Source organism: Scyliorhinus torazame, chromosome 19 (genome assembly GCF_047496885.1).
Source record: "Scyliorhinus torazame isolate Kashiwa2021f chromosome 19, sScyTor2.1, whole genome shotgun sequence".
Classification (NCBI taxonomy): Eukaryota; Metazoa; Chordata; class Chondrichthyes; order Carcharhiniformes; family Scyliorhinidae; genus Scyliorhinus; species Scyliorhinus torazame.
This window is the reverse complement of record NC_092725.1, coordinates 62778631-62804293: the sequence shown is the minus strand read 5'-3', so window position 1 is coordinate 62804293 and position 25663 is coordinate 62778631. Positions and strand designations below refer to the sequence as shown.

At 46.2% G+C, this 25663-nt stretch overlaps 1 protein-coding gene across 1 annotated transcript in view; it reads left to right on the top strand.

The window, feature by feature from the left end:
* LOC140396165 (sortilin-like) overlaps positions 1-25663 on the top strand; it is a 175135-nt gene that overhangs the window by 80952 nt on the left and 68520 nt on the right. The window contains exons 4-8 of the mRNA XM_072484416.1: positions 6715-6817; positions 7774-7953; positions 8122-8195; positions 10550-10596; positions 23757-23893. Of these exons, the coding sequence (XP_072340517.1) occupies positions 6715-6817; positions 7774-7953; positions 8122-8195; positions 10550-10596; positions 23757-23893 (541 nt within the window). The remainder of the gene's footprint in view (positions 1-6714; positions 6818-7773; positions 7954-8121; positions 8196-10549; positions 10597-23756; positions 23894-25663) is intronic.

Sequence of the window (25663 nt, the reverse complement as noted above, 5' to 3'; positions counted from 1 at the left end):
GGGGAGGGACTCATCGATGGCGCGCATCGTGGCCTTTGTGATATCCGCTTTGATGCGGCTGAAGGCCTGGCAAGCCTCTGTCGATAGGGGGAAGGTCGTGGTCTGTATTAGGGGGCGGGCCTTGTCTGCGTACTGGGGGACCCACTGGGCGTAATATGAAAAAAACCCCAGGCAGCGTTTTAGGGCTTTTGAGCAGTGCGGGAGGGGAAATTCCATGAGGGGTCGCATGCGTTCGGAGTCGGGGCCTATTATCCCATTGCGCACTACATATCCCAAGATGGCTAGCCGGTTTGTGCTAAACACGCACTTGTCCTCGTTGTATGTGAGGTTCAAGGCTTTAGCGGTCTGGAGGAATTTTTGGAGGTTGGCGTCGTGGTCCTGCTGATCGTGGCCGCAGATGGTCACGTTGTCGAGGTACGGGAACGTGGCCTGCAACCCGTGTTGATCAACCATTCGGTCCATCAATTTAGATTGTAATATCTGACCACCCTCCACATATGGATTTAAGTCTGGAGGTCGGCTGAGCCCAGCACCCCAGGTTGGATATGACGCTCCCTGCATATAAGGGGTTTTGTGAAAGGATAGCCTCGACAATCGGGAACTATGGGGCTGATGTAGGCGTCGATCTCTATGATCCTAAAGAACATAGAAAAGTACAGCACAGGAACAGGCCCTTCGGCCCTCCAAGCCTGCGCCGACCATGCTGCCTGTCTAAACTAAAATCTTGTACACTTCCGGGGTCCGTATCCCTCTATTCCCAACCTATTCAAATATTTGTCAAGATGCCACTTAAACATCACTATCGTCCCTGCTTCCACCACCTCCTCCGGCAGCGAGTTCCAGGCACCCTCTGTGTAAACAAACTTGCCTCATACATCTCTAAACCTTGCCCCTCGCACCTTAAACCTATACCCCCTAGTAATTGACCCATCTGCCCTGGGAAAAAGTCTCTGACTATCCACGCTGTCTATGCCCCTCATAATTTTGTAGACCTCTATCAGGTCACGCCTCAACCTTCGTCGTTCCAGTGAGAACAAATCGAGTTTATTCAACCTCTCCTCATAGCTAATGCCCTCCATACCAGGCAACATCCTGGTAAATCTCTTCTGCACCCTCTCTAAAGCCTCTATATCCTTCTGGTAGTGTGGCGACCAGAATTGAACACTATACTCCAAGTGTGGCCTAACTAAGGTTCTATACAGCTGCAACATGACTTGCCAATTTTTATACTCAATGCCCCGGCCAATGAAGGCAAGCATGCGTATGCCTTCTTGACTACCTTCTCCACCTGTGTTGCCCCTTTCAATGACCTGTGGACCTGTACACCTAGATCTCACTGACTGTCAATATTCTTGAGGGTTCTACCATTCACTATATATTCCCTACCTGTATTAGATCTTCCAAAATGCATGACCTCACATTTGTCCAGATTAAACTCCATCTGCCATCTCTCCGCCCAAGTCTCCAGACGATCTAAATCCTGCTGTATCCTCTGACAGTCCTCATCGCTATCCACAATTCCACCAACCTTTGTGTCGTCCCCAAACTTACTAAGCAGACCAGTTACATTTCCTCCAAATTATTTATATATACTACGAACAGCAAAGGTACCAGCACTGATCCCTGCGGAACACTATTAGTCACAACCCTCCAATCAGAAAAGCACCCTTCAATTGCTACTTTCTGCCTTCTATGACCTAGCCAGTTCTGTATCCATCTTGCCAGCTCACCTCTGATCCTGTGTGACTTCACCCTTTGTACCAGTCTGCCATGAGGGACCTTACTGAAGTCCATATAGACAACATCCACTGCCCTACCTGCATCAATCATTTTTGTGACCTCCTCGAAAAACTCTATCAATTTAGTTGGGGAGTTCCAAGTTAGAAGGGCAAGGATCTTGTGGACTGCGAGCCTTACAGGCCTATCACACTGTTAAATGCCAACGCAAAGGTGCTGGTGATGTGCTTCTTGGATGTGGTCTCTGTGGAACAGGCAGGGTTGTCATGGGCCGACCATTGTCGGCCAACATCAGGAGACTTTTAAATGGGGTCCTGTCGCTTTCTTTGGGGAAGGCTCTGGAGGTAATCATCTCCATGGATGGGGAGAAGGCATTTGATCGGGTGGAGTGGAGGTATCTCTTCGAGACGTTTATCTCCTGGGAAGACAGCTATATAGCACCCCCGCGGCTAGTGTCCAGACCAACATGGTGAGTTCAGGGTACAGCCGGATCGCTGGGCACATGGCAGGGGGATGCCCTCTGTCCCCGTTACTGTATCTACTCGCATATGAGCCATTGGTATTTGCGCTTCGATCATCAAATGGGTGGAGGGGTAATGACGGGGGGGCATGGAGCACAGGGTGTCCCTTTATGCTGGTGACCTGCTGTCATACATTTCAGATCCTCTCTCTAGTCTGTAGGATAATGGAGCTGTTGAGGAATTTTGGGTCCATCTCAGGGTCCAAATTGCACGTGATCAAGAGCAAGATCTTCCGGTGAATCCCCTGGGAAGGAGGGGGATTTGGGGAGGCTGCTGTTTAGTCTGGCCAGTGGTTTAGATATTTAGGGAGTCAGGTGCCTCATGACTGGCCCTTGCTGCATGAATTGAACCTGGTCACTTTGGTGGAGGGGGATTTGAAGAGGTGGGATGCCCTCCCGTTGTCCTTGGCCGGCACAGTGTAGACAGTCAAAACTAACATTCTACCGAGGTTCCGATTTGTATCTCCCGATCTTCCTCCCTAAATCTTTTTGTTAGGGTTGATAAGTTAATCTCGGCCTTTGTCTGCGGGGGTAAGACTCTCAGATTCAAAGAGCCTTCCTGCAAAAGAGCGGCAATCTAGAGGGCTGGTTCTACCCGATCTGATGTTTTATACTGGGCGCCGAACATCGAGAAAATGCGAGGGTGGCTGAAGGAGCTGGGCCCGAGGTGAGGGTGGATGGAGGAAGCTTCCTGTGTACGTAAGTGTCGAATGGCGTTGGTTACAGCCCCTCTTCCATTCTCTCCGGCCAGGTTCTTTACGAGCCTCGTGGTGGTGGTAGTATCTCTAAGAATTTGGAACCAATTTAGGCAGCATTTTATACTGGGGGCAATGTCATTACTCTCTCCAATTTATGCAAACCATTGGTGCCGTCAGAGATGTCTGCAATGTATAGAATTTGGAAAAGGGAGGGGATCGAGAGGATCAGGGATTTGTTTATGGAGGATAAGGGCGGTGCAGTGGCTAGCACTGCTGCCTCACAGCAACAGGGACCCAGGTTCAATTCCGGCCTCGGGTGACTGTCTTTGTGGAATCTGTATGTTCTACCAGTATCTTCATGGGTTTCCTGCAGGTGCTCCGGTTTCCTCCCACAGTCCAAAGATGTGCTGGTTAGGCGGATTTGTCATGCTAAATTGCCCTTAGTGTGCAAAGGTTAGGTGGGGTTATGGGATTACAGGGATGGGGTGTGGGAGTGAGCCTGGGTGGGTCTTTGAGAGGGCTGGTGTAGACTCGATGGGCCAAATGGCCTGCTTCTGCACTGTCGGGATTCTATGATGAAATGTTTGTGGGACTGGAGGTGATAGTGGAGAAATTTCATTTCCCGAGAGGGAGTTCGTTTCGGTGTTTGCAGGCGCGAGACTTTCTTTGTAAGGAGCTGTCTTTGTTCCTTCAGCTACCGGGCCTAAACTAATGGTCAGATGGTACCTTGAGATGAGATAGGGAAGGGAAAATATCTGATGTATATGTGTGGTTGTTGGGGGCAGGGAAAGCACCGTTGAAGGAAGTCAAGGGGAGGAAGTAGGAGGAGCTGGGCTAAAGTGAGGGGTGTGGAGTGAGATTTTGCACAGGGTGAATTCCACCTCTTCTTGCTCCAGGCTGAACCTGACACAATTTATAGTAATTCATAGGGTGCACTTGACTAGAGTTTGCATGAGTAGAGGAAGTAGGGTTGGGTCGTGGGAGGGTGTTGAGGGTTATAATTTTGTTTACAAAATAACAACTTGTATGTGATAACCTGAACATTTCTGGAATAAAATATTTATTTAAAAAATAATTATAGCCAGGTATATTTAGTTCCCAGTCCTGACCATCCTGCAGCCATGTCTTCGTAATAGCTACTACATCATAATCTCCATTTTGAATTTGCACCTGCAGTTCATCTAGTTATTCCTTACACTCTGTACATTAGTATATAGAACTCTTCATTAGGCTATACCCCCTCACCTGTCCCTCAGCACGGATGCTTTATTCGCTTGTTTATTATTTATCTCTTTTGCTTTAACCAGTATATTTCTTGTAGTTTGCCATTAGTTCCTGAAGTTGGGTTCCCGACTATTTCTTTACTCTCTGCCCTGCTACTTGTTTTTGGGACTGTGTTGACTTCCCTTGGGGCCTCCCCTTCTTGTTCCAGCCCAAGAAGGATTTGAAGTGCTCTCTGCCCCCGTCTGTACCCAACCAGCTGAATGACAAGAGACTATCAGCCCTGAAAGTTTTGGGGGTAAAATTCAACATTGCGGCGTCACAGAAAAGGTAGCAGTGGATGGAGGGGACAAATTTACTGAACCTTGTTCCACACCTCCAACAAATTTGAATGTTATCTGCATTGTGTTTTTAATTATCCATTACAATAAAATAACAAATGTGAGGTAGAAACAGACGAAACGCGTAATTGTTTTTTGGGCAGAGAACAGGGACAAGGCATACCAGCTTAGTAGTGGGTCTGCCTGCACCCTGGGGCACACTAATAAATTCATTATCTCATATGTTAATGAGGGACCTAGACCTTGACAGAATGTGTTATCGAGGAACAGGGCAAAACCAACACCAAAACCTACCCTGCTCAAGCTCCCTGATGCCATGTTTCCTGCAATCACACCAGCCCCATCCCTGCTCCCATCTCCTGCTCCAAACTCTTCTTCTGCCCCGTCCCCTTGAAATACATCCCAAATTAGTTTTTCAAGAGAGGCGGGGTGAACTGCCTGTGGACACTCGTCCTGCACTGACAGCTGGCCCCAAATTTATAGACTAGGCCCAAAGGACCATTTCTGAATGGTCCTTGGGTTCAGCCATGTATGCTGAACCTGGGTGCAGCAACAAGCAATTAAAAAATTTACTTATTTGCCTTCCTCATCATCATAAAATATAAAGAAAATAACGGAATAAATTGAATGATAATCAAGTTAAAAGTAAGTGCGCAATCTACCGGCCAAGCTGCGCCTGTAAGGCCAGGCGCCACGGCACAACGTGGCAGGTAAATGCCCGGAGGCTCCACTCCCGGGATCTACCCAACTCGCTACGCCTTGCGAGATCTAACGCAATCTCGCAAGATGTCATGATGTGAAGCCTGCCCATTGTGGATGAGATCACTTTTTGGAAATCTGTGCATTACAGTGATACAGTTAGTCTCACTCTAATGTACAGTTCCCTGAGGTAACCAAGGCATTGGGATCTATCCCCTTCGCCTTGGAGACCTCGGGCAAGTGCCGTTCAGTGCTGGTCTCCACAAACGGGAATCAGACAGAACGGCACTCTTGGGGGTCTCCTAGGGGAATCAGAGGACCCTAGGTGCATGACCTCTGGGCAGGGTGGTACCCTGACACTGCTAGCCTGGCACCCTGGCAATGCCACCTGGGTGCCAGCCTGGCACTGCCAAGGTACCCAGATGGCACTGACAGTTGGCAGAGGCACTGCCAGGGTACAAGGCTGGCATCATGCGGCGGTGATCGGGCCGGGGAGGGTGTGCACTTAAAGTGAGTTGGGGGTTGGGGGGGATTCTGTAGTCACGTCGGGAAGTTGAGATTTTTAAATGGCGTCTCTCGATCCCTCGCTGCACTGAGGAGTTCCAGCGAGTGGAGCTCCTGAGTGTAGAAAACGGGGCTAAGTGCGACCTCGGGTGCGTTCCCTGTGGAGGCCTCCTATCTAACCGGATGGCTGTTTGTTTGCTAGTGGGGTGTTTCTTGGCACTGCAAGTGCCGGGAAACACACGGCTAAACACGCTCATTATGGGACCCTGTTCCCATTTGGTTAGATCATCTTGTCAATCACTGTACCAGATAACAATAAGATTATCATGAATCATTCTTGTCTTCTGCTTTGATGGATGAAAGAAGCTATAATTTCTATCCCTACTGTCAACTGTAAATTTATAATTAAGGTCTGAACATAATCTCTCAAACTGAAACATAAGTAATTCGAAAATGCAAGATGTAAACAGGTCATTTTGCAATTACATTGTGTGGTAATCATGCACAAATGCATGATGTATTTGTATGAAGGCTCTTTGCCCACTCAGCTAGTTTATCAGAGACCTTTGGCTTTCTACATCCACCTGCCTAAACAATTTTACTACAAGTATTTGCACAGTCACTTTTCATAGCAATTTTAGAACCTTAATTGTAACAGGTTTACTTCCCACTTTTTCTTTTGTATTTGCCATGTCTCTTTTTCTCTTTTGCTGCTCTGTTCATTTCTTTCCCTCTGTTTCAGTTTTCTGTTCTTCATGCATATGTATACTTTTACCCGACTCTTTGTACCGCGTGCTTTACAACTTTCCACCTGTTAAGCATTTAAGAGGCTGGACTCTGATGTATTAATTACAATTCAACAATGCCTCACCTCCTCCCCCTCAGGGTAAAGAATGAGAATAATTGTTGCTGTTCCTTCTGTTGTCTGGCTTATTGCACAAGAATCATGTCTTATTTTTTATTCATTTGTAAAAAGGTGTCTTTTGAATTTCAGTGAGGATTATGGAAAAACATTTTCTGACATCTCAAACCTTCTCAACAACTTTTATATCCGGAAGGAGTTTGGAATTAATGTAGGACCAGAGCATTCCAAGAAGGTGAGATTCTTTTCAAAAGGGTTGAAACATGAAGGGTGCGATTTAACAAAATTGGAACGAAGTCCCATAGCGAGCATGTTCATCCGGCATTCACAGCGCCGAGAAACACACTGCTATCAAATGTCACTCGGGTTCGATACAGGGCCTTGGCATGGAATGCATGGCCGAAGCTGTACTTTGCCCCATTTTCTTCACTGAGGAGCTCCACTCGCCGGAACACCTCAGTGTAGTGAGAGAATGGGACCCCGTTTAGAAATGGCATCCCGATCTCTGGAGCCCTTGACGCGACACTTGACTCTTTGTTTCCCCGCCCCCCCCCCTCCTCCCAAGCCCCAACTCACTATGACCCCCCCCCCCCACCTCCCGGCTTGATTGTTGCTGCATGAAAAATGCCAGCTTGGCACCTTGGCTGTGCCAGACGTACCCTGGCAGTGTCACCTGGGCACCTTAGCAGTGCCAGGCTGGCACCCAGGCGACACTGCTAGGGTGCTAGACTGGCAGTGCCAGGGTACCACCCTGCCCAAAATGCTTGCACCTAGGGCCTCTGATCCTCTGGGAGATTCCACAAGTGCCATTCCATCTGGTCCTGGTATGTAGAGACCAATATTGAACAGCGCTTGCCGAGGTGAAGGGGATAGATCCCAACACCTCGGGTACTTCGGGAAACTGCACATTAAAGTGAGATTAGCTGTCTCGCTCTAATATGCGGATTTTCCAAAAAGTGTTCCCACCCACAATGGGCAGGATTCACACCGCAATGTCTCACGAGATCGAGTTAGATCCCATGAGGCGTTGCAATCTAGGTAGATCCCGGGAACAGAGTCTCATGGCTTTTATCGGCCACCTTGCGCTGCGGCGCGCTGCTCTTCAGGCACAATGTAGCCGTTCCTCTCAGCACAAGTCATGAAACCCCTGAACAATTGTTAACAATTCATTCCTTTATCTTAAAATAAAAGGTGATACTGACTGCTGATGTCTCGAGACATTTAAGCCAAAGTGGGAAACACGGCGGTGTAATCATTCGATCGTCTGATTCTGGTAAAACGTTTCATTCTATCCTGCTACCCTTCCACCCTGGCCAGCCGATGCGCTATCATCCCACCAATTCAGACTACCTGTTGGCCTACAGTAGTGACGTGAGTATATCAAAGGTGAAATCAACCAAACCGATTGTTTTCACATATACATTTTCTGCCACTGTAACTGATTAGCTGTAAAAACAAAAATCAGAAGGCCCCCGCTCAGCTTTTAACATCAATGTTTGGTGGAAGCTCTCTCTTTGATATTGCTTTCTCCCACTGCAGCACTTCCTGTGGTTTTCTCGGAACTTTGGTGCGACGTGGGTAACAGTCCATCCTTTTGTGTATACATACTCATGGTAAGTTGGATATTTATTTTAAACATAAGATTGGATATTACATAAGCATTGCAATGTAAGCCTACTTGTGACAATGAAGATTATTATTATTAGCTGTTCTAGAAATGTATATCTTTTTTGTAGCATTGGGTTTCTAACATTTAGGAAAATTGCACCACAATTTAAAGTATTTTGCCATTGTGTGCACTAAATTAAGTGTTTCAGTGCTCGTACATTTGTGTAATCAATTGGATTCTCCCCGCCCCTTTCTTTTTCTGACAATGTTGTCCTTTTTTATTTCATTTAAAAGGCACTATGTACCAAATTGATGGACAGGAAAAAGACCACCTGACATCCTTTAAAAAGTACCTAGATGAGCACTTGGCACGTCGTAACAGTCAAGGCTGTGGGCCAAATGGGATTAGGTAGGCAGGTCAGGTGTTTTTCATTCGTCGATGCAGACTCGATGGGCCGAAGGCCTCTTCTGCGCTGTATTGTTCTGTGACTCTGATTCTGTGACCCATCAGGCCATGACTAGAATGTGGTTGACTCTTAAATGCCCTCAGGGATGGGAAATAAATGCTGGACCAGCCAGCGATGCCCACACCCCATGAACGAATAAAAAAAAAGAGAAAACTGCTCTGGGAAAATACCTTATCCAACTCCCGCAAGGAATCAAAATTGCTCAAATGTATCATTACACTGGAACAGAAGTTAATCATTCAGATCCTCAGCTTATTCCACAGATTGTCAGTGAATACAACAGGATAGGCTGCAAAATTGGGCAGAGAAACTGGGCAGAGATGGAATTTAACCTGGACAAATGCGAGGTGATGCATTTTGGTAGATCCAATTCAGGTGGGAGCTGTAAAATAAATGGCTCATCCATCAGGAGCATAGAGACTCCGAGAGATCTGGGCGTGCAGGTCCACAGATCCTTAAAAGTGGCAGCACATGTGGAAATGGTGGTAAAGAAAGCATATGGCATGCTTGCCTTCAAAGGACGGGGTATCGAGTCAAAAAGCTCGAAAATTATGTTACAATTATATAGAATGTTGGTTAAGCCACATTTGAAATATTATGTCCAATTCTGGTCACCGTACTATCAGAAGGACGTGGAAGCTTTGGAGAGAGTACAGAAAAGGTTTACCTGGATGTTGCCTGGTATGGAGGCTATTAGCTATGTGGAGAGATTGAACAAACTGGGATAGTTCTCCCGAGAGAGATGGAGGCTGAGTGAAATTTATAAAATTATTAGGAGTATTGATGGGGTGAACAGTTGGAGGCTTTATTCCAGGGCAGAAATGACAATTACAAGGGAGCATATATTTAAGGTGGGGGGGGGGGGTAAAGGTTCAGTGGCGATGTGGGGGGGAGGGTTTTTAAACAGAGGGTGGTGTGACCTGGAATGCACTGCCAAGTGAGATTGTTGAGGCAGATACGTTAGCGACCTTTAAGACTTATCTGAATAGGCACATGAACAGGCGGGATATAGAAGGATGCAGGTAGTTGGTCTAGATAGGACACGTGATCAGTGCAGGCTTGGAGGGCCAAAGGGCCTGTTCGTGTGCTGTATTGTTCTTTGTTCTTTTATTTATTCTGTTAGATCATGGCTAATCTGCGCCTTTGCTCCATCTCCCTGATATCATTAACTAATTTTTAAAAATCTGTCATCATCACTCAAAGATGTTCCATTGTTTCATGATCTACAACGAGTACCTACTGTGGAACAGCAGACACTGGAGCAATTTAATTCTCAGATTTTTATGGTATTGCAGCACACATTATAGTATCTTTCTGACCAGGTAGCCTTCCGAATCTTGAACAATACAATATTTATGCCACCGCTTGTTCATCGGTTTGTAAGCAAATATCTCAGAAACTAATGGATGAGTTTCAATTAAACTTGTTAACAGGTAGGAGATACGGCACAAGGAAGAACTGATTCATTTTTGGTTAGGTTTAGATCCAAACCCTGGAATGTTTTAAAGGATCAATTAACTTTGGGATATAGGGCAAATTGACATTTTGTTTTTAAGGGTTGTCCTGGGGGTTGTTTTATTTAGAACGTTGTTGATTGTTTTAGAATGTTGTGGATTGTCCCAGCCCATGTGGTGGAATTTGTCACAGCTGTCACAATGTAAGCAGAGTTTTCAGAGCAGATTATTGGATATAGATTGACCTGAAGCCTCCTCAGTGTGATGAAAAGTCTGAATATTTTTTCAACTTTGTAGTTACAGAGCATCAGTCAGGCAGGGGAAAGCCTCAAAGGAGACCTGCATAATTATAATAATGGGTTAGCACAGTGTAGTAGAGATATATGCTCCGCTTAGTACCCTCTTCACTTGTTTCTCATGATTTTTTTTGTTTCCTAGGGGACCTGGAAACACAATTTTCTTCTCGACACATCCTGATGGCATTTGTAAGTTAACTGATGTTTTTTTTAAATGATTTTGTTTGAAACCTAAATTGATTCATGCATATTAATCCCCTCATTGAGTTAAATTTATTTTTCTCTTTATCCCACCCTGACTCTCTCCTTTCAATCTGCAATTGCTGCTCTTGCTCTCAGTTGTGGGTAGATTTACTCTTCTCCCACTCTCTATAGGAATGTTTTTATTGTTGGTTGAGATGTAATTGCAGCGATTTGATATTTGTCACAATGTTTTCTCTAGAATTATGGTGAAAATGTTGGAAACTGCATTCGGGCTAAATAACATCAAGTTATTTAGACAAGCAACGTCTCGGTGGTCCAATGTTACCATAGCTGTACATGCCACCCTGATTTCGGGCTCAGTGCCTTGACTGAGCTGAGTAATCTGTTCTTAGCCAGCTGAGTGCCACATCTCTTGGACCAGAAAAAGGGGAAGATTCGGCCAGATTTCCCATTCTATGATACAGTGACTAACACCTTTGAAATGAAATGAAATGAAAATTGCTTATTGTCACGAGTAGGCTTCAATGAAGTTACTGTGAAAAGCCCCTAGTCGCCACATTCCGGCGCCTGTTCGGGGAGGCTGGTACGGGAAGTTGGATGGACTTGAATGAAAAGAGGACCGCGCTTGACTCTGATGCCCACTACTCTACAGCCAAATAGCTGGTGGTGGGGTGAAATTTGACTTAGCATGAAACAGGCAACAGTTTTACACTCATCAAAAGCACTGAAAAAGAAAATTAGTCAGGGTGGCTGCCGGTTTGCCATTGCTTGAGTTATGCTACCTTGTTAGACTAACTTCAATCCCATTGGTTAATACATTACTTGAATTGCATATGTACAGCTGCTCGATGATGACCAACATCTCGAAAATTGTACTTGAGCAAAAGTCAGCACATGAGGAAGGGAGAAACCCGGGGAGTAAAAGGCATTGCGATAGTGGTGAATACATTGACTTAGCAACCAGCTCTAAATCTGTACATTTTTCTGATTAAACAATAGCTACTAGTGATATGACAGCACTTAATTGAATGTAGGATGAATTTATTCACATTATCCGTGTCAATAAGAAGAAGTGAGATGTTACCCTAGACCAGTGAATGTGACCGTCCTCATCAGCGAGGGGTCAGGAACAGCCAAAGTGTAAACAGAACCGTTTGCTCAAGTGAAACATTAAGAGCCCTTTTTGGTACAAAACATGTTTTTTTTAATCTAAGAAAGCTTGAAGATTAATCATATGCACAGTCAACACTTTCCAAGATTTCATGAAGTGCAAAGGATTGCTTCAAACATATCATTGAAAGGGCAACAATGATAAAAGTTAATTGCACAATACGGTGAAGAAGTCAACAAACATTTATATTTATAAAAATACGATCGTTGGGCTGAGCACAACATGACAAATCTGGATAAAGGCGACAGTATCCCTCAGGATTAGAACTCGCTGGTAAGTGTGAAATATATATTTTATTTCCATAAACTGCTGTACACTACACTTGGAAAAAGTATGTAAATGCTATCATGAATCAACTTCAAAGATTAGTTTGCACTCATGGAAACACATGAAGAATATTCTGACCCCCCCCCCCAAAAAAAAACCCTTGTTGGTATCAGTATTTTGGGGTAGGAGGCAGGCCCTCGAGACTCCTTTGTGCCTAATATCCAGGAGCATGTGTTTCTGTCCAATGAACTGATGGGGCTTCAGGTGGGCGGAACATCTGCCTGCCCCAAGGATAGTCTGAGAGGGGGGGGGGGCTGGGATTTGTCATGCCAGGAATTCCTTCAGCTCTTGATTCCGTTCTGCTCAGTGATTCTAATGCCAGGGAAAATCTCAGTTTATGCGACCACCTGTGGTTCCACTTACATGTTCCTGGCTTTGCCTATCCTCTTAATACCAACCTCCTTATAAAGGATGTTGACTCAAAATGTGCCAACCAGCCTCTGAGTGGCTTACGATTGCTGCTTTTTCTTCCCTTTCCTCGTGCATTGGTGCCCAGAATGTGCCCCGATCGGCACAGAATGACTCTGCTGTGGCACCCCCCCAATATCTCAAACAGCTTAGGAGTGGAGGACAGATGTGTCAGTTCTATCACACTTGAGCTGGCAAATGAGCTTCATAATTATGTAGGACCCTATGCTCATACTGTTCCACTGAACTTGAACTGCATATATTATTCAGTGCTTCTCCGCATCTGCAATTCTCCTACATTTCTACTCTGTCAAATGGAATTAATGAAATAATCTAATTTGTGTTCTGACAGATGATCACCTTCATTTAAAACTGTCGACTTCAACCCTGAAAGAGTTACGGTATCAGAGAAGGTTGCGAAGATAGTAGATATTGAAACTTTAGAATGAAGTTGGAATGAAAATTCAACAGCAGCAAACCAGGAATTGTAGTGTACTTTGCACTGAAAGGAACAGGCAAACAATTAGCCTGTTTCCTGATCCAACTGGGTTGCCTTGGGAGTAGATCATATAAGACCAGGACTCACAGATGCTTTTCACTGGCTTGAGAGCTTTTTGGTACGGGTTGTGTGCAGCCTTCCGAAACATTAGTGATACCCCTGTCAGTGTGCATCAATCAAGTCCTTATGTGCAGCTGCACATAGTGACCAATTTCCACAACTGAGAAGCCAAAGACCTGCCTCTGTGCTGCTCCAAGCGCCGCCTTTAATAATCAGAATGCCTTTTCTGGCAGCACTGAGACTGTTACTTAGTACACCTTCTTGCTACTCCCCCTCCACCGTTAATCCAGAGTGCCAAATTCTTTGAAACCAAAGCTTGGCAACTAGTACTACTTTTTTAGATTAATTGAGAGCAAAACAATGCACAGATAATATAATTTAACGTGCATCACTAATGGTGTTACTGGTTTTTTAAAATCACTGTTGTCCAATGTCACAATGCTCCTGTAAGTGACTGAAATTATGAGCGGCACGGTAGCACAGTGGGTAGCACTGTTCCTTCACAGCATCAGGGACCCAGGTTCGATCACTGTCTGTGCGCAGTCTGCACTTTCTCCCTGTGTCAGCGTGGGTTTCCTCCGGGTGCTCCGGATTCCTCCCACAATCCAAAGATGTGCGAGTTAGGTGGATTGGTAATGCTAAATTGCCCCATAGTGTCCAAACGTTAGGTGGGGTTGCTGGTTACGGAGATAGGGTGGAAGTGTGGGTTTAGGTAGGGTGCGCTTTCAGAGGTCAGTATAGACTCCTTCTGCACTGTAAATTCTATGATTCTTTGGTGAAAATGCAAAATTTTCATATAAGAGTGAATTATTTTTCTTTTCATGTTCTACCATGTTGTTTATATGTATACTTGGCTTGAAGATAGAAGTGAAAATGTACCTGTATGTATTTATCTGACACTGAAATAAAGAGATTTATTTTCCAAATTTCTCTCCAGTCTATTCTTTCCAGCTCCACATCAGTATTCACTCCCCCCCCCCCCCCCCACCCCTCCACTTCCCCCACCCAAATTTCCATTTCATGTTGTTAAAAGCCTTTGACAGTTTGGCTGATTGTCCTCTGGAAGTTCATGCCATGCATGACTTTAGTTTGTCTCTTGGATCCTGCAAGCTATATTAGCGCCTTGACATATCTTAAAGAATTGCATCTGTAGTCATTCTATTCAGTATGGGAACATAGGAACATAGGAATTTCGAGCAGAAGTAAGCAATTCAGCTCTTTGAGCCAGCTCCGCCATTCAATCAGATCATGGTTGATCTTTTTCTGGTCTCAAATCCATCTCCCTACCTGTTACCCATATTCCTTTAACCCTTTTTTATTAGAAATATATCTATCTCCCTCTTGAAACCATTTAATGATTCTGCCTCCACCGCATTATGGGGCAGCGAGTTCCACAAATTCATCATCCTCTGTAGTGCCTCTTCATCTCAGTTTTAAATATCACTTCTCAACCTATATCGTGACTCTCATCCTAGATTGCCCCACAAGGGGGGAAAAGTTGGTCTACCTTTACTTTATCAACCCCTTTAAGTACTTTATATACCTCAAGCAGTTCCCCTTTCATCCTTCTAAACTCCAGCGAGTGTAAGCCCAAACTGTTTAATCTCTCCTCATTCGTCAACCCCTTCATCCCCAGAATCAATCTGGTGAATCTCCTCTGAACTGCTTCTAATGTCATCAAATCCTTCCTCAGATAAGGAGACCAAAACTGGACACAATAGTCCAGATGTGGTCTCACCAACACCCTATACAATTGCAACAATACTTCTCTTTCATTATGAAGCATTAAAATTATTATTTATTTGGGCCTTGCTTATTTTGGAAACCTAGAGTTGATTTGAATAATTTCTCCATTACAGTTAGGTGGAATCACCAGGAATTATAATTATACTCCATACTTATGCTCTCAAACATAAAAGGTCACCATATGTTGCACACCTGTTGAAGACAGCAAATCTATTGAAGCACAATTCCTTCAAATGCATCAATTTGTTGTGTATGTTGATTGACATTGCATGTTAATCCAGATTTATTATTTATTTAATATGCCTGCACTTATTTAAAGTTGGTCCGATTTTAATTTTTGTCCCATATATAAAATTAATCAACAGTCAAATGTGGCAGTGTATTCTTTCCTCCTGCTCATTGGGAAATACTAGTTTAGAGCAGTGAGAAGTAATATTTACAGAGCCGCACATGTCCCCAAAATTCAAACAGCCGCCATCCTTGAACAAAATAATGATGTCTTCATCGAAACACAATTGACGAGAATAATTCAAGCTACAAATGAAAGATTAATTCTGGGCAATCAGAATAGCATTTTGACTAGAATTGCGCTTAACTAGAATTGTGAGATTGTTTCCTTAATGATTTCCCATTGCCAAGGAAACTTCATGAGGAAAACCCATGGCTTTAATCTCATATGATCATGGAGTCAACAGAGTTGGGGGTTTATATGAAGAATATTTCCAAGCTGGATATATTCTAAAGTGAATTAATAGGTATTTTGACCATGTGATTCAATCATTTCATTATGAAGCATTAAAATTATTATTTATTTGGGCCTTGCGTATTTTGGAAACCTAGAATTCATTGAATAATTTCTCCACTACAGTTAGGTGGTTTGTGATCCATCACCAGAAATCATGTACTGTTATTACATTACCTTAAGAGAAGATTACAAAAAATTTGGATAGTTACATTTACGTTGAAGAGAAAAATTGCTGAACATTCAGTTGCAATTTTTCAAGGCTGTTTTGTAACCTTTATTTGTATTGTTAAATCTACTTTATAGTTGATGTGTATAATATATTACTAATCATTCTAATCTATCAGGATTTTGAGGTATGAACTAACAGGTATGGTTCCTCTAAAGCATGATTTTGATTCCAGCAATATGATAGTCTGACATCACTATCTGAAAATAAAAAGCTGCAACTTGTCCCTAACACGGACATGACAATTAAGTTTCAAAGCAAATATTTTCTATTTTCCAGATTTTTAAAAAATATATTTTTATTCTCCTTTTTCACATTTTCTCCCAAATTTACACCCACCAACAATAAACAATAATCAGTAACGAATGCAATGTCGATCCCCATATCAATAACAACAATTCCATCCTCCCACGAAACCCCCAAACAGCAGCCCGCATGTTAACAAATAACAAAAAGGAATCAGGAATCAACCATAGTCACCATTAACACACACAGAGTCAGTCCCCTTCCCAACCGTCCCCCCGCTAATGTTCAATGTAATCCAATTCTCAAAAGTGCACAATGAATAACGCCCATGAATTGCAGAACCCCTCCATCCTTCCCCTCAGTACAAATTAGACCTTCTCAAGAGTCAAGAATTCCAGCAGGTCCGCATGCTACACCAGGGCACAGGGTGGAGAGGTTGATCTCCATCCCAATAGGATCCGCCTTTGGGCGATCAATGAGGCGAAGGCTACAACATCTGCATCCGCACCCGTTTCCAACCCCAGCTGGTCCGACACCCCGAAAATGGACTCCTGAGGGCCCGGGCCCAGTTTCACGTGCACCACTTTAGAGATGACCCTAAAAACCTCCTTCCAGTAATCCAGCTTTGGACAGGACCAAAAGATATGAACATGGTTTGCGCCCCCCCCCCGCCACCCCCCACAACGCTCACACACATCTTCTACCCCCTCAAAGAGCCGGCTCATCCTCGCCCTTGTAAGGTGTACTCTATATACCACCTTCAGCTGTATCATCCCCAACCTCGCACACAAGGTGGAGGTGTTGACCCTCCGGAGCACCATACACCAGATCCCCTCCTCCACACCCTCTCCCAACTATTCCTCCCACTTTGCTTTGATCCCATCCAGCGGTGCGTTCTCCTCTTCCAAAACAGCCCCATAATCCGCCGATGCTACTCCCTTCTCCAGTCCCCCTGTCATCAGCACCTTCTCCAGCAATGTGGAGGCCGGCTCTACTGGGAAGCTCTGTATCTCCTTTCTGGCATAGTCTCGAACCTGGATGTATCTAATTATTTCCCCCTGCTCCAGCCCATACTTCGCTCCCAGCTCCTTCAATCCTGCAAACCGACCCCCAAGAAACAAATCTTTTAGTGTCTCCCATCTCCGAAAATTTCCAAATCTATGGTTCCCAGAATCGGCATTTCCCTTGACCCTGCCCCCAATCCGAAGTGCTGGCGAAACTGTCTCCAAATTCTCAACAAAGCTATTACTACCAGACACCCTGCGTATTTCCCCAGGGCCGTCGGGAGCAGCACTGTTGCTAGTGCCTTCAATCCCGCTACACAAACTCTCCTCCATTCTGACCCACTGGGAGTCAACCCCTCTGACCCAGCTCTGTACCTTCGCCACGTTTGCCGCCCAGTAATAATACATCAGGTTCGGAAGACCCAAACCCCCTGCCTTCCTCTCTGTAGTAGCACCTTTCTAATTCTGGCCTCTCCCCATATGAATGAGGTAATCATCCCTTCAATCTCTCTAAAAAAATGCCTTTGGCAGGAAAATCGGCAGGCATTGGAAAATAAACAGAAATCATAGCAGCACAGTTCATTTTACCCACCTGTACCCGACCTGTCAGTAACCGCGGGAGACCATCCCATCTTGCCAGACCAGCTTTCACCCTCCCCACCAAACTATAAATGTTGTACCTAAGGAGCCCCCCCCCTCCCAAAACCGAGCAACCTGCACCCCCAGGTATCTAAAGTGAGTCCCTGCCCTACGGTAAGGCAGCACCCCCCCCCAACCGTGACACAAATATTCACTCTTGTCTAGATTTAATTTGTACCCCGAGAAAGACCCAAACTCCCGAAGCAGCTCCAGTATTCCCCGTGTTGACATACACAGTTCCGACACATATAACAAGTCATCGGCACTGTTGGTTAAAGAGGAACTTAACACAATAGTGAGAAAGGATATTAGCTCTGACAATGTGGAATCTGTATGGGTAGAGTTGAGAAATACCAAGGTGAGAAATACTAAGGAACAAAAAACATTAGTGGATGTCATGTATATACCCCCAAACTGCAGTGGTGAGATTGGGAATGGCATTAAACAAGAAATTAGATGTGCATTTAACAAGGGAATATTGATGATCATGGGTGATTTTAATCTTCACATAGATTGGGCAAATCAAATTAGCCACAATGCCGTAGAGGAGGAATTCCTGGAGTGTATACGGGATGGTTTTCTTGACCAATATGTGGAGGAACCAACTGGCGGCCGGGTGGGCGCCCCTCCTCGAATCGCCACCCCGCCCCGGGGTGCGCCGCTTCGCCGCTGCCCGGCGCCGCGAACAACCTTGTCCTGGTTCATCACTTGTCAGCGCCGTTGGTTTATGACTTGTCACCCCAGCTGGTTAATGACTTGTCAGCACCGGCGATCGGCCTTTCGCCGCGCTTGGGACGCCGCCGCCGCGGCCCGTAACCCCCAGGGCTGGCCCGCGCAGCGCCCACCACCAGCCGCCACCCCCCCAAGGAGCGCCCCCAGCCGGTCACCCACCTAACGCACGGCTGGAACAGCCCCAAGCCTCGCAGCCGGCCCCAACGGTACACACTCTAGCAGGCCATCTTAGACTGGGTACTATATAATGAGTAGGGAATCATTGCCAATCTGGCTGTACGAGACCCCTTGGGGATGAGCGACCATAACATTGTAGAATTTTGTAGCAAGATGGACAGTGAAGTAGTTGATTCGGAGACTAGGGTGCTGAATCTTAATAAAGAGAATATGAGAATATGAGGCATGAGTTGGCCTTGATAGATTGGGGCGAGTTACTTAAAGGGATGACAGTGGATAGACAATGGCAAACATTCAAGGAATGCATGGAGGAACTACAGCAAATGTTCATTCCTGTCTGGCAAAGGGGGTAAGAGGGCCAATCCATGACCTTCAAAGGAAACTAGAAATAGTATCCGATACAAGGAAGAAGCATACAGATTGGCCAAGAAAAATAATAGGTCTGAGGATTAGGAGCAGTTTAGAATTCAGCAAAGAAGGACAAAGGGATTGATTTAAGAAGGGGAAAGTACAGTACGAAAGGAAGCTTGCAGGGAACATAAGAGTTCCTACAGATATGTGAAGAGAAAGAGATTGGTAAAGAGAAATGTAGGCCCCCTACAGCCAGAAACAGGGGAATGCATAATAAAGGGCAAAGAAATGGCTGAGCAATTGAATACATATTTTGATTCTGTCTTCACAAATGAGGCCACAAATTAGATCCCAGAAATGTTCGAGAATGAAAGGTTTAGTGAGAGGGAAGAACTGAGGGAGATCAACATGAGTAGAGAAATGGTGCTGGGAAAACTGATGGGATTGAAGGCGGATAAATCCCCAGGGCCTGAGAATCTGCATTCCAGAGTGCTTAAGGAGGTGGCTCTGGAAATAGTGGATGCATTGGTGGTCATCTTCCGGGATTCTATAGACTCTGGAACTGTCTGCAGATTGGAGGGTAGCTCACATCACTCCGATATTCAAGAAGGGAAGAAGAGAGAAAGCAGGGGATTATAGACCAGTAAGCCTAACATCGGTAGCGGGGAAAATGCTTGAATCCATTATCAAGGACTTTATAGCCGAACATTTAGAAAGCAATGGCAGGATCAGTCAGAGTCAGCATGGATTTAGGAAGGGAAAATCTTGCTTGACAAATCTGTTGGAATTCTTTGAAGAGGTAACCAGGACAGTCGACAAGGGGGAGTCAGTCGATGTGGTACATTTGGACTTTCAGAAGGCGTTTGACAAGTCCCGCATAAGAGATTATTGTGCAAAATGAAAGCGCATGGGATTGGGGGAAATGTATTGAGGTGGATAGAAAACTGGTTGGCAGAGAGGAAACAAAGAGTAGGGATTAATGGGTCCTTTTCAGATTGGCAGGCAGTAACTAGTGGGGTACTACAGGGATCGGTGCTGGGACCCCAGCTATTCACAATGTATGTTAATGATTTGGATGAGGGAACAAAATGTAACATCTCAAAGTTTGCCGATGATACCAAATTAGGTGGGAGGGTGAATTGTGACGAGAATGCAGGGATTCCACAGCAAGATCTGGACAGGTTGGGCAAGTGGGCAGATGCAGTATAATTTGGATAAGTGTGAGGTTATTCATTTTGGAAGCAAAAACAGAAAGGCAGATTACTACCTGAATGGTTGAAAATTGGGAGAGGGGTAAAGAAGGCTAATGGTATGTTGGCCTTCGTTGCAAGAAGCTTCGAGTATAGAAGCAGGAATGCGTTGCTGCAATTGTACAGGGCCTTGGTGAGGCCACACTTGGAGTATTGTGTGCAATTTTGGTCTCCTTCTCTGAGGAAGGATGTTCTTACTCTCGAGGGAGTGCAGCGAAGGTTTACCAGACTGATTCCAGGAATGGCGATCCTGTCATATGAGGAGAGATTGACTAGGTTGGGATTGTTCTCGCTGGAGTTCAGAAGAATGAGGGGGGATCTCATAGAGACTTATAAAATTCTAACAGGACTAGACAGGGTAGATGCAGGGAAGATGTTTCCAATGATGGGTGTGTCTAGAACTAGGGGTCACAGTCTGAGGATTCAGGGTAAACCATTTCAGAGAGAGAAAAGGAGACATTTCTTCACACAAAGAGTGGTGAGACTGTGGAATTCATTACCACAGGATGTAGTTGATGTTAAAACTTTGAATATATTCAAGAGGCGGTTGGATATAGCACTTGGGGAGAATGGGATCAAAGGTTATGGGGAGAAAGCAGGATTAGGCTTTTGAGTTGGATGATCAGCCATGATCGTGATGAATGACGGAGCAGGCTTGAAGGGCCAAAAGGCCTCCTCCTGCTCCTATCTTCTATGTATCAACATTAAAGGACACCTTATGCTCTACCCCCCCCCCTCCCCCGCACTATCCCTTTCCATACCCTCGAACTTCCTAACGCGATGGCCAACGGCTCAATCGTGAGTGCAAACAACAGGGGGGACGTAAGACATCCCTGCCTAGACCCACGGTGGAGAGTATTCTGAGCTGATGTTATTTGTGCGGACACTCGCCCATGGCTCCTTATACAGTAGCTTTACCCAGTCCACAAATCTTGGTCCAATCCCAAACCGTTCCAGAACTGCAATCAAGTACCCCCATTCTATCCGGTCAAAGGCTTTCTTGGTGTCCAATGCCACAACCACCTCTGTTTCGTTCCCCTCCACCGGTGCCATAACCACGTTCAATACCCTCTTAATGTTAGAAAAGTGCTGCCTCCTTCTCACAAACCCCGTCTGATCTTCACCTATCACCTTCGGGAGGCACTCCTCCAGCCCACCCGCCAGTACCTTCGGCAATATCTTTACGTCCATGTTTAAACGTGATATGGGCCTAAACGACCCACATTCCATCTGGGAGATGGTGGGGATGTTTGAAGAGGCGATAGGAAAGAGCGTGATATGGGCCTAAACGATCCACATTCCATCGGATCCTTCTCTTAAGCAACTCTCTAGGAAAATCGATGTCTCCCCCAAGGTTTGTGGCAACACCCTCTTCCCTATCGCCTCTTCAAACATCCCCACCATCTGCGGTATCAGCTTATCTTCGATTTTCTAATAATATTCCATCGGAAACCCATCCGGCCCTGCCACCTTCCCTGACTGCATCCTCCCAATCGCATCTTTAATCTCCTGCTCCACTATCGCCCCTTCTAATGTAGCCCTGTCCCACTCCCCTAACCTCTGGTACTCCAGCCCGCCTAGAAATTCCTGCACATCCCGGCCTCCCACAGGTGACTCTAACATGTACAATCTCTCATAGAATTCCTTAAAGAAATTGTTAATCTGATCTGGAGCGACCACCAACTACCCTGCCCTGTCCCGCACCTGGACAATTTCCTTTGCCGCAGCCTCCTTCCGGAGCTGACCCGCCAACATACGGCGCGCCTTCTCTTGTAAACTGCACCCATTGTGTGCCTCAATTGACGTACCGCCTTCCCGGTAGATAGCCGGTCAGAGCTCGCCTGTAGTTCCTTCCTCTTTTCCAACTTTGCTGGGTCCCCATCTTCTGCATACCTCCTATCTATCTCCAGCATCTCATCTATTACCCTCTGACGCTCCAACTCTCCTCTTTGTCTAACCTAGCTTTAAACGAGATCACCTCATCCCTCACCACCGCCTTTAGAGCCTCCCAGACAACCTCCTTCGACACCTCACCCATGCAGTCGAAACCTACATATTCATTGATTACCTTTTCAATTTTGTCACAGAACTCTTGGTCCCCCAACAGTCCCACATATAATTTCCACCCTGACCTCTGCGCTACCCCCCCCTTCTCCAGTACCATATCCACCCAATGCGGAGCATAATCTGATATTGTAATTGCCGAGTACTCCGACCCCTTAACCCCAGCCAGCATCGGCTTCCCCAACATGAAAAAGTCGACCCGCGAGTGTACCTTATGGACCGCTGAGAAAAACGAGTACTCCCGCTCCCTTGGGTGCAGAACCTTCAAGGGTTTACCCTTCCCATTTCCACCATTAGCCCAGCCAACGCCTTCGCCCCCCCCCCCCCCCCCCCCCCCCCCCCCGATGGGACCAGCGAGCGCGGCCGTGACCTGTCCAATCTTGGCTCCTGCACTAAGTTCCAGTACCCCCCCACTATCAGTTCCTGTGAGTCCAAGTCGGGGATTATCATAGAATTTAGAGTGCAGAAGGAGGCCATTCGGCCCATCGAGTCTGCACTAGCTCTTGGAAAGAGCTCCCTACCCAAGGTTAACACCTCCACTCTATCCCCATAACCCAGTAACCCCACCCAACACTAAGGGCAATTTTGGACACTAAGGGCAATTTATCATGGCCAATCCACCTAACCTGCACATCCTTGGACTGTGGGAGGAAACCGGAGCACCCGGAGGAAACCCACGCACACACGGGGAGGATGTGCAGACTCCGCACAGACAGTGACCCAAGCCGGAATTGAACCTGTGACCCTGGAGCTGTGAAGCAATTGTGCTATCCACAATGCTACCGTGCTGACCTCCGTGAGGCCATGATGGCCTTCAGACCTTCTTTGTGAATCCCACAACATCCCAATTGGGACCATATACACTTACCAGCGCCACTAGCTTCCCCTCCAGCGCCCCTGTCACAATCACATATCTACACTCCTGATCTGCAACCAACTTCTCCAACTGGAACAGTACTCTTTTGCTGACCATTACCTCTACCCCTCGAGCCCTTCCTTTAAATCCAGAGTGAAACACCTGACTAATACAGCCCTTTTTAAGTCTCACCAGATCCTTCACCCTCAAGTGAGTCTCCTGCAGCATTGCTACATCGGCCTTCAAACTTTCAAGATGCACAAGCACCCTTGACCTCTTGGCTGGACCTCCCAACTCCCTCACGTTCCATGTGATTATCCTAACTGGGAGTCTCTCACCCCCTCCTCCCTTCATATCCACCATCATCATACCACCGGGCCTTGCCCCATGAGCTTGACCCGCCCCTGTCCATGATTAACATCGAACCCTCTCCCCCCGCCCTCCTAAACTTCCCCAACCCCAACCCCCATGCACTTCCCCTCAAAAAAATTATGATCCAGATTCTTAAGTGGGGACCAAACCCATAGAGCCATCTTAACTAAAGAGTGTGTGGCTTCAGAACTAAATATAAGTAATGAGTTTTATGAGCGATGCAAACACCATTTGGTTGTTCCATGACTAAATGTTTTAATATCGTTTTGCAGATGATAAAGATGCAAAAGGGTTATTGGAGCTAATGAGGACAACAGATTTTGGAGGAACGTTTACAACACTTCTCACCAACATTTACTCATTTGGTTTTGCTGGCCGTTTCCTCTTTGCCTCTGTTATCAGTAACCAGGTAAAATAACGATGTTATCTTTTCTTTCAGCTTGTAATGGTTTTCACTGCAGGCTCACAGAAATAGCAGGCAGCTAGTTTTAGAGAGAGAGAGAGACAGCTCCTTCTTTCAGTGTCTAGACGCTTCTGCTTTCAGACAGTAGGCAGCAGAGCAGACAGAGAGCTGCATCCACCTTGAGGGTGCAGTGGCTTCTCCTGGGTTCTCACCAAAAACCTCACCTGACAGGAACCAATCATTGTTGTTTTCCGGGCAGAATACTGTCCCTGACCAAATCATTGGTCACCAGCCAACCTACAGAAACAAACTCCTCCAATCTCTTGGGTGCCATAAAGACTGGGTTCTTCTGCCGAAAATACAAAACTTTATAACACAGTGTACTATTTTGACACTTTAAGTTCCTTACTTCCTCTGCTCAACTTAATGATATGCCTCCATTAATGATCATGGACCAAAAACTAGAAAGACAAAATAAAAGAAATAAGGGGCGAAATTCTCCAGAAACGGCGCGATGTCCGCCGACTGGCGCCCAAAACGGCGCAAATCAGACAGGCATCGCGCCGCCCCAAAGGTGCGGAATGCTCTGCATCTTTGGGGGCCGAGCCCCAACTTTGAGGGGCTAGGTCGGCACCGGACTGATTTCCGCCCCGCCAGCTGGTGGAAAAGGCCTTTGGTGCCCCGCCAGCTGGCGCGGAAGTGACATCTCCGGGCGGCGCATGCGCGGGAGCGTTAGCGGCCGCTGACAGCGTCCCACGCATGCGCAGTGGAGGGAGTCTCTTCCGCGCCCCCACGGCACAGGCCCGCCCGCGGATCGGTGGGCCCCGATCGCGGGCCAGGCCACCGTGAGGGCACCCCCCGGGGCCAGATCGCCCCGCGCCCCCTCCAGGACCCCGGAGCCCGCCCACGCCGCCTTGTCCCGCCGGTAAGGTAGGTGGTTTGATTTACGCCGGTGGGACAGGCATTTTAGCGGCGGGACTTCGGCCCATCCGGGCCGGAGAATTGCGCGGGGCGGGGGGGGGGGGGGGGGGGGCCCGCCAACCGGCGCGGCGCGATTTCTGCCCCCGCCGAATCTCCGGTGCCGGAGACTTCGGCAACCAGCGGGGGCGGGATTCACTCCAGCCCCCGGCGATTCTCCGACCCGGCGGGGGGTTGGAGAATCTCGCCCAAGAACTAAGGGAATCAGCAGGAAGGGCCCTTGCAGGAGAGAGAAATAAAGTTAATATTTCAAATGGACTATTACTCTTCTTCAGAAGAAGATTCGTAGTTGACTCAATGTTAACTCTTTCCCTCCTCTTCTGATGCTACCAGACCTGTTGAAGATAATTACTTAAATCTGAACCACTTCTTGGCGTTGCCAACTCCATGAGCTGAGATTCTGAAGCTTAGTGCTCTGAACAGGCTACAACTGAAATATTACAGATGATCTGATATTCAAGTTATAAAGTTCCTCAGAAGTAAAGCAGAAAAGAGTATCCAGGCTGGTTGCTAATGCTATGGGGATGAGCTGTGAAGAACAATTATATAAAGGCATAGCTCTTCAGCTTTGGAAAGGGACAATCTGGAGGGGAAAATTGTATGCTTAAAAGATTAGGAAAAAGACAATGATAGGGATTTACTTTCAGATATGACAGAAGCAAACAACAAGTTCAGGGCACACGTCAGGGACTATTTCTTGAATGTGGTCTTGAAAGGGACTTTAAGAAGGAGCGTTGTTACGACCAGGACTCCAGATTCACTTAAGAAGGTGCAAAATGCAGAAAGAGCATTCCAATA